This window comes from Lissotriton helveticus, chromosome 6 (assembly GCF_964261635.1).
Source record: "Lissotriton helveticus chromosome 6, aLisHel1.1, whole genome shotgun sequence".
In the NCBI taxonomy this organism is placed as follows: Eukaryota; Metazoa; Chordata; class Amphibia; order Caudata; family Salamandridae; genus Lissotriton; species Lissotriton helveticus.
In genome coordinates, this window is record NC_136067.1 from 1,369,183,150 (window position 1) to 1,369,200,307 (window position 17,158).

General features: G+C 45.0%; 1 protein-coding gene across 1 annotated transcript in view; it reads left to right on the plus strand.

Moving 5' to 3' along the window:
* The window catches only part of SYNJ2 (synaptojanin 2), a 724,073-nt gene that overhangs the window by 204,807 nt on the left and 502,108 nt on the right, over positions 1 to 17,158 (plus strand). Inside the window, exon 3 of the mRNA XM_078649121.1 lies at positions 15,109 to 15,379. Coding sequence (XP_078505247.1) covers positions 15,109 to 15,379 — 271 coding nt within the window. The remainder of the gene's footprint in view (positions 1 to 15,108; positions 15,380 to 17,158) is intronic.

Sequence of the window (17,158 nt, forward strand, 5' to 3'; positions counted from 1 at the left end):
GCTTCCAAATGACTCTATGGTCTGGAAGATGACCGAGATCATGGTATGCAGCTACATGATGTAGAGGAGTATACCGCATGAGCAGAGTGAGATTTTCTCTTCCAGCATGCTGGACTCCGAAGCCCAGAATCCCCGAAAATCAGGGTGGGTGCGGATCATGCTCGCCAGCGGTTCCAATGTGAAAGCAAACAGGAGAGGGAACATGTGTGGTACATTAAATAGAAATATTAATAGATAGTAACCATTATGATTATTAAAAGTGCATACATAACTGTATTAGCTAAATTCCTACATTGATATAATCATGTTCCACATACATTTGTTTATTACTGAGCATTGATTCTGTTGATTTATATCACTTTACTGTGCATCCATTTTGATTCTCGAGCTAGCTTAGTTTGACATTTGACCTTAACTGAAAATGTTTGCTTTAACATTGCCAGTATGCTGCTTTTTTCCCTTTACAGGTTCGTAATTGTGATTCTCGTTAGCTATTGAAAGGCTTGTTGTGTATTAGACAGCTGATAGTGATACATGGGAAAAGAAAGTTGGCAACAATTGTGAGGAACAGTTGATGCTAGAAGACCTTCTGTCCAAAGAGTACCAGGAGGAAGCTAACAGCTGTGTACCCAATTATTTGGAGATTGGTACTTGGGTAGTATGTCGACTCCCCTTGAATGCGGTTACCTTATTTGCTCTCAAAGAGGGAGAATCAGATAAGAATGTTCTAGAAACTGTTGACTGTGTTTTTAATTGGTGTTTCACAGTTAGTTAGGCAGACTTAATCCTGACTTCAAGAGGGAGCAGATCTCTCTCTCTCTCTCTGCTGGGCTTTCCCGAATGTAAAGCTTCATGCTGAGAACGCTTACCTTTTTCTCTCAATCTTCTACTGAAGTTCGAGCTCATGCTGACACCTTCTGTGCTTCCCTTTAGAAATTCTTATAGAAGATTAGGTTTTAAAATGTTTAGAATAGAAAAGGAGAGTTTATGGAACATCTAATTGCAGCAATTTGTGTTCATTACATTGTTGCTGTTACTATTTAGTATCTCATTTTATTACAACTAAATTTACTGGCACATTTCAGCCTTCTGATTGTATTGTTGTATGTTTTGAATTTATTTTTTTAGTTTGTATATGTACTGGTTGGATAACTGTTCTAAAATAAACCTTTAAAGTTGAAGACATTGATTGTGGGTCTTCATTATGGAGGCACAGTGGCTTCACAAAACTTGAAATGTATTTGTTAGCTTCCTTACATCATCTCAAGTCGACTACCAAAGTTCCCTACAACCAATAAAGAATTACATATGTTGATTTTACTAAGATATTGAGGTTCAGATATCCATGATTCGTCACTATGCTTCCATGAACCATAAAAACCTTTTACTGTACCTTAATGCAACCCATTTGTTAACCATAAAAAATCCTTGCAACCTCTTACAGGTACCCTCAAGGGCATAGCTTCAGGGTCTGTGTTTGGTTTGTTACATCCCACTAATAAATGTATTTTCTGGTAAATAGTTGGGTACATTTGCTTTCGGTCTGGTATGGTGAGGTGTCTGTTGAACTACATTTTAACATACAAAGAGTCAAAAAAGTGCACAAATGCACACCGGGTTTCTCTGTTTTTAAAGTCTCCCTACTACTCCACTTTCCTACCCTTTTCACTGCCTCTTCATTCCCTCTTAAGCCTCTCTCATGCGCCCTACTAGTTGTATAACGTATTTTACCATTATATACAGTATGACCGTTGGAAAATCTGAAGCGCACAACCATCCCCCCCCAATCTTACTGACCAAGTCACGTCCCTAAGTACTCTTCCCTGAAACCTAAAACCCCATACTATCCCTTAAGACTGTGGGTCTAATTTGACAACCACAAGGTGATCAATATGGGTTTCCATGCATTGACCACAAGGTGGTTAATGCTGGTTCTGGTGTGAGGACGACAGGGGCTCATGGCATTCCAAAGATTGTGTGCAGTTCAGAAGTGTTTGGGGATGATAGGTACTTTGGGGGGGGTGGAGGGCTAGACAGAACCTTGTGTTAGCCCCGTTGACAGGGTAAATTGTGCAGCTCATTTGAAGGGCTGCTTGCCACTTGTAAAGTAAGCAGCCTTTTGCACTTGAAGCAAGCGGAGTAGTGTGATCATTTCCTCCCATTATATTTAGGGCAACAGTGGAAGCCTTTTCAGGAGTACATTCTGCTGTGTATGTACATCATTGCTATTTGGAAGGCTTGCAGTGTATACTAGGCCCCTTTTGTAAATAACATTTGTTTTCTTAATACTGTTGACACTCACTTGATCCTCCGATGGATCTTGTATTGTGCCACTGAGGAGTTGGACATATGAGATCTAACATCCGGATATCCATTGAGGATCAGGAATTGAATATCCGATTCACAAATTTGTGATTAAATTCATGTATATGACTCTCAACACCAGACTATATAATTAAAGGATTATTACTGCTAGTCCAAACCTTCTAAATGAATTTTACTAGACTAACATTATGTAAACCAATAATTCTGTTAAGGCAGTACAAAATAATAACATTAATACCTGATTATCAAGTCTGTCAAAGAGCCAGCTAGCCAAACACACACACTGTCCATCCATCAAACCAAGTATAATATCCCCCAGTTCCAGGGTGACACCTCCTAGGTCCCCCCATTGTGTCAAACCACTCAGTCCATTGGACAGTTAGTATACGATGATTGTGATACGGCATAAAGTTAGAAACATATTGTAGAAAGAGGTGTAACTGTTCACGTAAGTTGTCAGATCATCTGGTATATGTAAACGTCCAAACAATGATCCTTTAGCAACAGACACATGAGTGAATCCCATTGTAGATGTTCCCAAAGTATCAACTTTTGTTGCAATAGTCCTTGTAAGTGAGTGAGAACACCTCTAGTAAGATACAGTTTCGCTTCACATTGAAAGTTGAGGAAAGCTTCTCATGAGTGTAAGACAAAGTAGAGTAAATGCAGGCCTATAATGAAGCTAATTTAGAATATGCAGACTATAAAGTCATGAAAATATACATTTCAAAGGGTAAACCAATATCCCCAAAAAATAATTTCAACTTATAAGCACTCAGAACATATTTGTTGTATTGCAAAGATCACATGTAACTATGACACATTACTGTACTTTCAAAGTACCAACGTGCAAAACATTTTCAAATTATAAAATATTAATCTCATTTCAAGTGGTGTATATTCAAACATACATGTAGGTTATTGTCTAAGGGTTTCAGGAGGGTTATGCTAATTTTTTTGCTTTCCTCTGGTGCACAATTTTTTCACATATGCAAAGAGGAAATTCAGAATGGAAATCCACTCTTTCGTTAATTTCTCATGTTTCTTTAATGTGTGGTTAGTGCACATTTATTCATAGGTTTCTCAAAACTTCTCATAATCAGTTCATGTGTCAGTCTAAGGTTCTGAGTGTGTTTCATCTGTATCAGGAACAAATCCCACAGCCTCACTAATGGAGTCATTTACACAATGTCGGGTGTTCCATATTTATTGGGTTAAAATCAGCACCTTATTTGCTAGTGCTCTGGTACTTTTCTCTTAATGCAAAAGTTAATTAACTATACTAAAACTCCTTTGTACACATTACATCTGTTTTTATACAGCTCTCAACATACATATCCCTGAATGACAAGATAGCCATTTAATATTTAGTTCATGACTATTCAATTTTTTCATAAAAATGGCCTCGCTGTGAAAAGTAAACGTCCCTTTTTAGGTCCGTCTTGGTTGTGCAGCTGTCTGGTTGACATATATTGGCAATTCTTTCAAATTTGCATATAACGGGCTTTGGCAGGGCCGTTTCTACCATTAGGCAAGACTAGGCGGCCGCCTAGGGTGGCATAAGGGGGAGGGCGGCATAAAACATGAGTTTGGGAATCCCAGCCAAGTGAATCGGGAGTGGCGCCTTTCCTGTATTACTATTTTTCAGCAATGAACTGCCTGGTGCTACCACACCCATTCCTGCTTAGTGTTAGTGCCACTGACATGGCAACTTTTGATGGCCCTGCTGCATTATTTGCAGAAGATCACACTGTTCTTTCATCTTGAATTGGCGCCCTCCACCAGAGTATGGCGGCTGGCACCTGTCAGGTCTGTGCACTTGGACAGACTCTGTCGGATTATGACTCACCCCCCCATGCATGGCTGTGCCCCGGAGACTATTGACTTCGTAATAGTTGCAAACAACGTGACACAGCCACGCAGCGAGTCGTGATCATCCAAAGCGCGCTTTTATTCCAATATGTCAGCCTGCTGCCTGAACCAAACCCCCTGTCTCTTCAGGCCTGGCAGAACCCTGAGGGGGCGAATGGAGGTTCGTGCCCCTAGTGAAGCACCTCACCTTCCACTACGGAGAGAGCAGAGTTTGTGCAGGGTGTTTGGCACCCGGAAAACTGGAGCCACTCGCCTTGTACTGGGCCATCTTCCGCAACAGGGAGGAGTTGGCCGCGGAGCTCTGGCGGGCAGGTGAGTCAAGGGCAGAGCGCCACGTAGTGCAAGTATGTCCAGGACAGCAGGCAACGCAACACAGAGTGTCCTAGCAGGACAAGCAGTGCACAGTCTGTACAGGATAAGTGTGGCCTGCAGTGCAAGTGTGTCCAGTGTGAGTCCAGGTTAGTAGGGCATGCTGCGCCCGCAGTGCACGTGTGTCCAGTGCGCAGTGTGAGTCCAGGGCAGAGGGGCATGTAGGTCTGTATGTCCAGGATAGCACGCAACGCAGTGTGTGTGGCAGCTGGACAAGCAGTGCACAGTGTGTCCAGGATAATGTGGCCTGCAGTGCAAGTGTGTCCAGTGCATGGTGTAAGTCCAGGGTAGTAGGGCCCGCTGGGCCCGCAGTGCAAGTGTGTCCAGGATAGTACGCGACGCCACGCAGAGTGTGTCCTAGCTGGACAAGCAGTGCACAGTGTGTCCAGGATAATGTGGCCTGCAGTGCAAGTGAGTCCAGTGCATGGTGTAAGTCCAGGGTAGTAGGGTCCTTTGGGCCCACAGTGCAAGCGTGTCCAGGACAGCAAGGCCCGTAAGTACAGCGTGTGTCCAGGATAACAGGGCATGCCAGGCAGGGTGTCCAGGGTGTCAAGTTCCGCAGTCAGTGTGTGACCGGAATAGCTGGTAACGCAGGGCAGAGTGTGCTCAGGATCGAACATGAATTGCCGAATTTGTCCTGACTAGAATAAACGTGATGGCGGTATTAAAACGCCCTTGCACCCGGACAGGGATCTCAGGGGACCTCTTCAGCAGCGCTGCCTTGCAGAGGCCCCTCTCGCATCTCACTACCCGGATCCGGCAGAACTTCCAGTCTGGAAATCTCCTCAGCGTGTGCAGGTAGGAGTCCCGTCACAGTGTGACACGCTCACCCCCTCCTTCGGACGATGTCATTATCCCTTTCTCACCTTCTTCTACCCTGTGCCCTCCTGCCAACTATACCCCAGTCACACCACCTCCTTCTAGCCCTGTCACACCCATCTCTTTCTATCCCCCTTACACCCTCCGCTTGCTGCCTGTCATGCCTCCCTCCCTCTACCTCTTCGCATGCCCTCCTCTTATTCTTGAATCTCCTGTTAGGGCTCCTTAGCTCCTATTCTCGGTCTTCTGTCAGTAGGGGCTCACAATATTCAAATTTCTGCATCCTGTCTATCCTACCTGGACTTGGAGCACTCATTTTCACCTTTTTTATTAGGCACTGTGTCCCATTACATGGTAACCGCACCTCACCTCGGTGGTCATCACGCATGACAGAGAAATACTTCCCACTTAAGATTAAAAAACAAAGAAAAAACACTTCCAACCATACATGGCTTAGCTTCTGCCCATTTAGATGAGTGCTTCAGTGCCCCACATAAGGGTAGTAGGCACTATATATTGGGGAGAGGATGTAGAATTACGGCTAGAGCGGTCGACCTCGAAGCTGGGTAACCGAGTTTGAGTCTCGGCAGGGATGCTCAACATTCTGTGATTCTGGGCAAATCACTTAATCTCCCTGTGCCTAACAAAAACAAAAATGAATGTGTCCATCTGTAACTAAACTGGTGCTCATGTAAAGCGCTCTGATACCTGATATCCTCTGGTCTAGTTTGCGCTATATAAAACTCTAAAAAGTGTGTATATATATATATATATATATAACTGTTACAATACAGGATAACTGGGGCTCTTCATTTGCGTTCCCTGTGGTTGTGCTTGTCGGGTCCGTGGGGCTCCTGAGGTCGCTGAGTCCTGGGTTCCTCTAGACTTCTGTTTTGGAACCCCGGGGGCAGTTCTTCTGGGTTCCTTTGGCTCCTACTGTGGGGTCTTTGAATCTCATTTTCTGTGGTGCCTTCTGTACTTCCACTAAGGGGTCCTCCTGTATGTTCCTTTTTCGAGGTCACCCTGCACACCTATTCAACAGCCTGTGTGTTCTTATTGTAGGTCCCCTGTCTGGCTACACGTCTTCGGTTCCCAACATATTCTCTTGTGTAATGGTTATCTGTTAAATATCCTTAGGTAGAACACTGGTTGAACCTTCATAATGCCAACACGTTTTTTGGGGGAGGTGCTTCTAGCCTGGATGACAGGGAGAGAGAAAGATGGTAGTAAAAGGGAGGGGGCAGCATTTTTCAATTCTCACCTAGGGCAGCAAAACACCTAGAAACGGCCCTGGGCTTTGGCTAGGCTATACCAAGAAGACTGTTACTCTCTCAACTTATGCTATCAGCTGGAAATGTATCCTTCTATCTTCCATGAAGTGCTTCTGTTTGCAATGCACGAGGGATCATAGTCTAAACCTGAAGAATTTAACTGTGCTATTTGTCACATTCAGTTCTTTTTCTCATCCAGGCATTCTTTTTTTTAAAAGTCATGCTGCACAGCATAGGCGATGCTATACAGTATGACTATTAACACTGGCAAAGCCAATACGTCACAACAGTGATACCTGTTGGCTTTCTTTACAATGTGTTTTTTAACATGCACTTATGAAGCACTCACCTTTTCATTTAGATGTTTATTTCTCTGTTATATCTATGTTGTCCCTGCACCTCAATTCACAATTTAGACAGTTTTCTTTTGGAGCTTTTCACATCCCTTCTTGCCTCGTTATTTTACAACTGCTACACACTTCACTATTTCCTGTGAAAAATAATGTCAGATGTATTTATCAGTGGGTAGTCTATGTTACCGGATCAACATTTATATCTAAAAAGAGATCATGTTATCTTCCTTTTCTGTCACCTCCCCTCCTCTCAAGGTTGCTGTGTTGTTGGTTGCCATTTTCCTAAAAATTACTTGAACTATATATTGTAACTATTTTGTCCTAATGAAGGCTCAACCAAGGTGACCCAAATATCAGGGGGGGCCCAAGCAATTGTTACCATTGGTTTAGCATGAACATCATTTATACATTTTGAACTGATATTTTGTACCCATTGATACAGCACCCGCTTATTTATTTTTTTAATTCTGTTTATTGCAGTCAAAAAAATATTGCATTACACCACCACATGACATAAGCTTTATATCAACATACCATAGTATCACATCGACGACTCTACAGTTCTCATGGTATAGTATAGCTGCCCCCACCCGCAGTCTCACTTTATTCCTTCCTATCCTCCAAGTCCTCTTTTCTTATTGGGGCTGTGCAAGGGAGGCCCCTATACTCATTCCATTTATTCCAGACATTTCCCTACTTCTGGAGAAAGCCTCTATTTTGATAAACAGTTTCTTCGGCCACCATGCACCAGTCCATATATTTTTTCCAATCGCCCAGTCTCGGTGTCTCCTCTTTGCCCAAATTACGTGCTATGTTTCTTTTAGCGATTATCAGAGCTAACGACGCATTGATTCTCTCCCCTCTTCCCAGGTTTGTTGCCTCCCACACATTAAGCAGACACTACTTAGCAAAGAATGGCAACTCAACTCCATACAATCCCCTTAGACATTGAGTTATCATAGTCCAGTATGATTAGATTTGTGGACAGCCCCTAATTATATGGAAAAACGTTCCCTCCTGGCCGTACCCCCTCCTACAGAGAGGATTTTGATGTCTGCCCATCTTTGCCAATGTAGTGCATGAGAGGTATGTTCTATGAAGTACTTTAAGTTGTATGAGGCAGAAACGAGATCGAATAGCAACTTCTCTAGGGGAAGAAAGTGCCTCCGGCCAATCGTCCTCCTGCGTGTCTATAATGTCTCCCTCCCATTTCTGCCATAACTTTGTCAACCTATCAGGGGCATTATGAATCAATTTCCTGCATGTCAGCGAGATCGCTTTTTTAGTTATGTGTTCCTCAAGAAGTCTATTCTCCAAGCGTGTAAATTCTGGCAGTACTTCTTCCCTGGGTATCACTGCACTTAAGGCGTGGTGGAGTTGTCGATATCGGAATGTCTCAGCGGGAGCCAGCTTATATGATCTCTGTAGGTCTGTAAAGGGTCGTATTCCTGCTGCAGAGTAAACATCCCCCACCTTCAACATTCCTAGTAGGTCCCACTTATCTAATCCCTGTTTCTTCCCCAAGTAAAACCGAGTCCCATAGGGGTGTAGCAAATGTAATCTTGTTTTTCCATCCCAACTGCTGGTGTGTAGAGTGCCAGATATGTACTGTCAGTGCCGTAGGCCCCACCAGGTAGTGTACTATTTTTGGTGCATATAGCGCATTCAACTACCCCCTTAATTGCAGTGTCAGTCTGTCCATACCGTATGCTGGCTCTGTCATTGGTCGGTGGCCTCACTGGTTAATGACTGTCAATTGCGCAGCACAGTAGTACGCCTGGATGTCAGGAAGGACGATTCCGCCTTTAAACCGCCCAAAGTTAATTTATTGACGCGTTTCTGGGGGAACCTCCATACCATAACAAGGGTCTGACTTCACTCTGTATATCTTTAAAGTAGCTATCTGGCACTGGAAAGGGGACATTCTGCAGGACATACAGAAAACGTGGCAGTGCCATAATTTTGAAAAGGGCCGCCCTACCCAGTAGGGAAAGCGGCAGGGATCGCCAGTGTTGCGCATCTCCCTTCAGTTGGCGCAGGGGAGTTAGGTTTGTTGTTTTAAATACATCTTGATTGACTGTGATAAAGATTCCTAAATAACGAAATCCTTCGGTTACTACCTGCTCCTCACACTCCCTCTGCATCCGAGACGGTGGACCACATAGAACGAAGATCATTGACTTTGACCAGTGTATTGTATAGCCGGAATATCTCTGGAATGTTGCGAAGATATTAAGTATTCTGGAAATGGGGGATTTAGGCGCTGCTACGTATAGGAGAATACTATCTGTGTAAAAGGATATTCTGTCTTCCCAATCTGCCGTCCAGCGGCTTCGGATCAGTGGGTCACCCCGGATCCAAGCCACCTATAGTTTTCAGCACTAGTGCAAATAGCAATGGTGAGAGGGGGCAGCCCTATCTAGTTACCCGTCGAAGCGGGAAGGTTTGTGACATCCTACCATTCACCAAACTTGTGAAAAGGGGCCTGTGTATAGGAGGCGAATCCAGGTCAAAAACTGAGGCTCCACGCCGGGGTGCTCCAGGACTGCAATTAGATACAGCCACTGAATGATATCAAATGCCATGCAAGCGTCCAGGGACAGGATAGCTGTGTCCTCCTGGATTAAGTTGGCCCGTCCTAGGACCCCATGGAGGCGTCTAAGACTGAGAGCCGTATTACGGCCCGGCATCAACCTGTATTGGTCCGGGTGTACTAACTTAGTGATTAGAGGGACAAGACAGAGAGCCATCAGTTTGGCTAGAACGTTTGTTTCAGCATTTAGCAGGGAAATAGGATGATATGAATTACATTGGTCAGCTGGTTTACCCTCTATACGAATCCCAACTATTGTTGGAAGGCGCCGGTCTCTGGGGAAAACACCAGTGTCCCTGCATTCTTCGTACATGTTCAGTAGGTGGGGCACTATGTGGGAGGCTGTTATTTTATACAGCTCAATTGGGATCCCATTGTGGCCAATTGCCTTTCCTGATCTCAGTGCCATGATTGCCTGTTGTACTTCCTCACAGGTCAGGTCTCTATTGAAGGCCTGGACATCCTCTGGCGTAAGTTTAGGCTGTTGTCAATCTTTAAGGAGATCCAGTGCATCTTGTGTGGTGCATGCCGTCCCTGATGTGTAAACTCCCTCATAGTAGGTCACAAACGTGTCCACTATTTCCTGAGGGTCAGTGATCCTCACACCAGTCGGCAGTTGAATGGAGGCCACCCAGCGTCTGGCTTTTTCTCACCTTTCGAGCCAGGCAAGAAGTTTCCCAGCTCTATCCCCTTGTTCGTAAATTCAGTGATGAGTCGTCATGATCAGAGCACTAGCTGTATCGGTCGTCAAATCTCTATATTCCTGTTGTTTAAGGCCCAGGAGGTGCCTCGTGTCATCATTTGGTATATCAACTGTACTTCAAGGTCGGAAATGCTACTCTCCAATCTCTCATCTCTTATCTTATCCCTCCTATGTCTTACCATCAAAGAAAGAGCCTGTCCCCTGATCACCGTTTTATACGCTTCCCAGAGTGTTTCTGGTGAAGTCACTGAATGTTCATTTTCCCTAAGGTAGAGGTATGTTGGTTTTTTCATGTCTTCCCTAATTTGGGGGATTTTTAAGTAGGAGGGCGTAATAGTGATTATGTTGGTAGTTCGCTGTTTGCCTATTCTATAGTGTGCCCACATGGGAGAATGATCTGATATTCCCCAGGGTAGATTTCTCACAACCCCAAAGACAGGCAACTGGGATGGGATCGCGACCAGGAGATCAGTTTGTGAGAGGCTACCATGCACGCCCGAATGATATGTGAACTCTCGAGTAACTGGGTTCAGCGTTCTCCAGATGTCAGTCAGGCCCATGGCTCCAATAAATTCTGTCAGTCGTGTCTGTGTTTCATGCGTGTTTCTCACTGGCATTCGATCTATTGTGTCATTCAGTGTCATATTAAAATCTCTAAAGAAACATCGGGGGTGGGATGCACACCATAATATTCCAACTTTTCTCTGTTTAATCCAAATGTAATCCTGTTTAGCGTGCAACTTTGGTTCAGTGTCATGCCCAAATGACACAATTTAGACAAAAGCTCCGATACAAGGAGAGACCTTTCTCCCCATACCTGTGCACAGCAACAATTAGCCTTTGCAGGCGTGTTTATATCCTTGCTTAATCCTTATTTTGTTCGTTTGACCTTTGAATGTTAATTCCTTTTACTCCTGCTACGATGTTAATCCACACAAAAAAATGCGCGCCTTTTCCAGGTTTCTTATGTCCCCAAAGTGCCCATCCAGACCTCAATCAGGAACACGACTGAAGCGTTATTCATAAAAAGCAGCTTTTATTCATGTTACTGCCCAATGCATTTCGGGCTTAATTAGCCCTTCGTCAGGGATCACTGAAAAAATCACAAAAACCATAATCAGTACATATAATTGTTACCCAAAGTTACATATTTGAAAATTATTTCACTTGCACGTTGCCCACTATTGAATCCGTCCCTTTCACTTGGTTCACAGCTATTATCACATCATGTTAGCGTTCCCTGGTTTATACCGTGCAAGTTCACATTATGCCTCTGTAGATTTAAGATATTAAAATCTCTGCCTAAAAGGAGGTGACCTGCTGGCAGTTCCAGCAGCAGTGCCCCCAAGTCCGGAACAGTAGTGTTGTGGAGTGCCGGTGGGACGTATATTGAGATTATGTTTATCTGACCCCGTATCTGCTCAGGTTTTTTCAACTATAAATGGGAAGTGTTTCTTGAGGAGTATCCCCACCTCTCTGGATCCCGAGCTGAAACCCGAGTGGGCCATCATTTTATAGCCCCCTCGGTCTAGTGTTCTGCATGTTTTCCCCAGAAGATGGGTCTCTTAAAGGAGTACTACTTCTAGGGTGTGTCTCTTCAGGAATTTGAGAACTATACCACGCTTACATTTATATCCCCAAGCCATTCACATTCCCCAAGAGTAGACGAATCTCATGGATTTTCATAGTGGGCATGGGTAGTGTGCGTTGTGAGTTGGATTTTGTATTGATGGTGGATTGTGGCATCCCCATTTCTTAGAGGGAGAGAAAACAGTTCAAACAAAGAATAAGTTGAGTGCGTTTGATAGAAGGTGGTAGCAGTTCGTGTTGATGGTGCAATCTGACAAAACTTAGGTGGTTTAATAAACAAACCTTGCAGGTGAACAATACTCCTCTGAATCCGCATATCCCATAAATAAACCCCCCACCCGCATCCCTGCCTGACAGACCTACAACTGCCCACCTCCCCCATCTTAGCAGAGTGCCTGTCATCCCTCCCTGATCGAAAACCTGGTAGGGGCTGTGTACCGCTGCAAAACAGTTACCCGTCCCATAATAGTTTTCTTGTCCCTCTGACTATGCTACTCCTATTTAGGAGTATTGGTGTGAAGGCCCTCACAGTTCACCGCATTTCCCCGCAGTGCGGTCTCGGCTCAGACCGGTCAATGGTCCACCCAGGGCTTCGTTTCTTCTACCAGGTCTAGGAGGTCTGTTAGTTAACAGTGCAGCCGGAGGAAATGCTCCAAGACAAGAAAGCTCAAGTCTGATTCACTACCACTATCCCAACGATGACCTGCTGTGGGTGGTCCCCCCCTGTTTCGGGGCCACTGTCTCATTCCTGGAAAAGGTCAATGTTTCTCTGTTTTGCTTCCCTCTGTGTATCTTTGCCGGGGAACCTCCCACTGTCCGCCATCCTTCAAGCTAGGCCCATCCCTCCTCTGTAGAGTCAAAAAAAGGCCTTCCCCCCCGTAGTCATGCTGGAAAAAGCATGAAGTATTTCAGTCCCTTTTCTCTCAGCGCTTGCTTCACCACCAGGAAGTTGCGTCTTTGTTTTTGCATCTTCAGGGTGAAGTCCGGAAAAAAGGTTATTGGGGCATTTTTATATTGTATTGGTGGGGCAATGCGGGTCGACTAACACCTCATCATGGTCCTTGAAGTTAAAGAGACGAGCAATGATAGGCCTGGATGGCGCACTGGGCCGGGGCCTGCCTCCCAGCACTCTGTGTGCTCTCTCTTCTGAAAAGAACTTTGAGAGGCCTCTTGCCTGGAGATATTTAAGGATCAGATCCTCAACAAACAAGTCTGTAGCAAGGCCCTCTGATTTCTCAGGGACCCCCAAAATGTGTATATTGTTACATTGTGATCTACCTTCAGAGTCTTCTAGTCTTACTTCAAGGTGTGCAGTGGTTGTTAGGAGGTCTTTGACTTGGTCTTTGAGGGTTTTGGTGTCCTGTTGTAGAGTTACTGTTTTGTCCTCCACCTCCTGAATCCTACCACTCATGTTCCGGGGATCTGTGCGTATCAGGGACATCTCCATCTTCACGTTATGTATGCACCCCTCCAGCCCTGTTCTAACCCTTTGTATTGCTGCCATTATATCCTTGAGAGATATGACGCTGTCATCAGGTAGTAGAGGAGGTGCTTCTGAGATTGCGTCTCCAGCCCGTCCTGCCCCTAGGGAAGTGCATATTTGTCGAGCTTCGTGTGGTGTGTACTTTTCATTTCTCCTCCTCCCGTCATGTATACTCGGTATGAAAGGGGAGGGGGGTTGGACCCCAGGTTACACTCTGCCACCTGCCACCAGAAAATTAGGTTCTCTGTGCGGCCTGTCAGGTTTCTCCTGGTTCTGCAACCCCCCCACCCCCAACTATTTACTGTGGATTTCCCGAGTTGATCTTCTATGGCCCTCCTTTTCTCCTCATGGCACCTTGTGTGAGGGGGGTCTAGAGGCTCCAGAATGTCGGAGTAGATGCAGACATCCACTGCAATTAAAGCGTAGCAGTCAGACTCTGTTTGGCAAACACGGCGCTCTTGATGCCAGCACTATATCGCCGGTGATCGCGATTTGTGTCAAGGATTGCGCCTTTTGTTTCGCAGCGGAGGAGGCAGGGTCAAAATCAGTATATTGTTGGGCCTTCGCGCTTTGCGGGCCTGCCCCCTTCCCAATTGTGCGTGGGGATGTACTCCCTCTCGACGTCTGCGCCACAGCGCTCCGTACCAATATTGCAGGCCGGGATGCACAAGGAACTTCAATTGCCTCGGGGTTTGGGCTTATACATGCCTTTTTCTCCAATACTGCACCTCAGGTCGGGCCCGGCCGCTGGCCCGGGGGTCACGCCTCCTTCACCTCGGGCCGAACTTGTGTGGCACCTCTACGAGGAATTTAATAGCAGTCCCCTGCTACTGTTTAACAATTGCAAGTCTGCCACCAGGTCTTTGGAGATCTCTGCTTTACGGCGGAGTAGCACGGAAAAACGCCATCCTCAGCCCCGCCGCACTCTCGAGCTTGCACGGCAAGGCTGGGGTCTCCAGTCACCTCGAGGAACTGATGTCCTCTGGACAGCTGCTGCAATTTAGCTCGGGCCTCCGCTGTCACCTCGAGGCCGCACCTCCTGAGCCCAGAACAGGCCCATTTGTTGCCCTAATGAAATGTTCCGCGACTGCTCTCCAGCATTCCTCATCGCATGGTGCACATTGATATTTGTCGGGAGAACGGATAGATGAGCGGATGTTGAAGGGAAGATCACTGGGTCACGGACCCACTTTAGCAAGCGGCCATGTTCTTCGGCAGTTGGCCCCCTGTTATTTATTTTTGTTATAGTATATATTCTTTGTGTATAGATAATTCCTGAAACTTTACATACATGTAGCCACTTATTATAACCCTAAAAATGAATCTAATTCCTCCGACCATTCCCACCCCGCTTCCATTGCACTGACCACATGCACCACCCATAGTCGCTTATTTAGTAGAAGGATAATTTATATTCCAGATGTCTACTTTCCTCCTTTTTCTAGCCGAATAGAAAATACTGATACTGTTGTGTGGAAGTGATGTACAGCAAAAGGGCTGAGTTGTCATACTTCGAGAAGTGGTTGTGGGAATTTGCTGTCATTCATGCCTTTATTGTTTGGTCAATAGTGTTGTCATCAAATTATGAGATTTTGCCACTTAGCTATTCAGGATTGAGCCTCAATTTAGGGCCTTTCTGAGAAGAACTATTGATGAATGTATTGTTAATGTATCCATTCTTCACTCACTTCTAATTTAGTGACGGTATTTTTCTTACTTTTGTCTTTTAGGTAACATGAGGCTGCTTTTTCTGGTCTTAGTGACTGGCTGCACATCCGTAGGAAAAATACTGGATGCTGAAGTTTACAAAATCACCAATATAGATTTCTGCCCCCTGCAGGAAGAAACCAAAGAGGAAGAGCGTGTCTCTGCCCTCAAGAAGATTCTTAATTCTGGAATGTTTTATTTTTCATGGCCAAACGCTGGATCAACCTTTGACCTGACGGTTCGGGCACAGAAGATGGGTGACAACAATAACGATGCCGTTAACTGGTTTTTCTGGTTAGTACTGGTTTCTGTATCCGCTAACCATGTTTGAGAGTTTGTGTGGTCTGATGGTGCCTACAAATAAGACTAGACAACTTTACTAACTAATATTTACCCTTCGATTAAGGAAAACAGTATGGTCTTTACTGGTATGATTTTGCACCATTTGCTAGTCAGGTAGTAGGTCTTAGTATGTGGCATAATTAGCTTAGTGGAAAACAAGACCAGTATGGTTATAAAGAAGTTGAAATCTCTAAGTTGGGCTATACTCATCCTGCACATTCGGCTCAGCCGGCAGGGACTCTGAAGACTTACTCTAAAGAGGATAGAAACTCTTGATAGTAGGTCAAGTTTATGATGTCATTGTAACTTTTGAGAATTCTTAACTGTGGAAGTCTGTTGTGTATTCTTTAAGTCTTTTAGGAGGTTACATATATTGGAACTCACTCCTGCATGTATCTATATGCTTCTGTGTCCCTTCGGATTCCTGTAACTCTGTGATCTGCTGTTTCATCTCCTTTCTGCAACTCAAGAGAAGTTCCCCAAATACTGGCTATGGTGACTAGTCGTCTTGCTTTTATTTATTCATAGCCTTCAGTTAGCGTGCATGTACGTCTGGCAAGAGGGTGACTGCCCCTATTCTATCAGCTATAGAAACACCAACCTCTTAGCAGGGCCGGACTGGGAGCCCAAAGCAAGCCCTGGCAATTTTGCCGTACCTGTCCCCTCACGGTCGGTAGTGAGACAGTCTGACCACTACAAGGGGAGTTTTTGGAGCGAGAGGGGTGTGCAAGTGAGAAGCACTAGCGGTCCCCGGGAGGCTGGAAATGAAAGTGAGGGAAATATGCTTGCTTGCTGCTTTTGTTATTGGGCTCCGACATTGCAGCATCACTGTGAAACTACCCCCATAACACAACTGGCCCCCACCCTTACAGTTTCCAGGAGAATCTCATGATGCCCGGTCCAACCTGTCCAGCTCTGTCTCTTAGGTTCCCGAAAAATGTGGTAGATGTATGTTTATACTCTTTTAGCCTTCTCTTTTTTTCTGAGAACCCAGGATGATTTTGCAGACCCCTTCCTTGGAGCTCAGAAGCTGGAAATGTGCATATTGCTTCAGCCAGAATGCTAGCGAGGTTTGATCACCACCTCTTTCACAGTTTCAAAAGAATCAATGTCTAGGGTTATTTGGTGGGGAGGGCCTCAACAAACCATCATACGAGGTAATCTGCAAAAAAGATTATGGAGTTTGAGTCCCTGAAGTTGTTACCTGTAAGATGGTTCATTTTTTTTCAAAGCTTCCCAATCCTTGAAGCAGGTATGTACACAATTTCCTAAATTGCCTTGCCCTGCATCATGGAGAATGGGGTAAGATGTAGAGCTTTTGGCACCGGAAATGTTCTCAGTAGAACCATTTGTTACAGTTACACGGTTTACTTGGAGTCTAAGGGTCAGGTGTATGAAGCATTTTTATGGTCGCAATTGCTCCGATGTGGACTTTGTGACCACAAGAATGCTTTTTTAAAATGCATGAATACAGTTTTAGAAGTCAGTAATCTTTTACAGACTCCTACAATGGGATTCTGACGCCATACCGAATCGCTATTCAAAAGGGGCGTGGTATAAGTGTTCCGTCCAAGTACTGATGAGATATGCAGTGAATCAGTGCTCAACTTTATTGAAAGGAGATCAGACTTGGTAGTGCCCTGATGCTAGCAAGCCACCATCCATGTGATGGCTAATAATTGGAGTCAGTTGCAATTTGCCACCTACCTCATTCATATGTATGCTGGTACC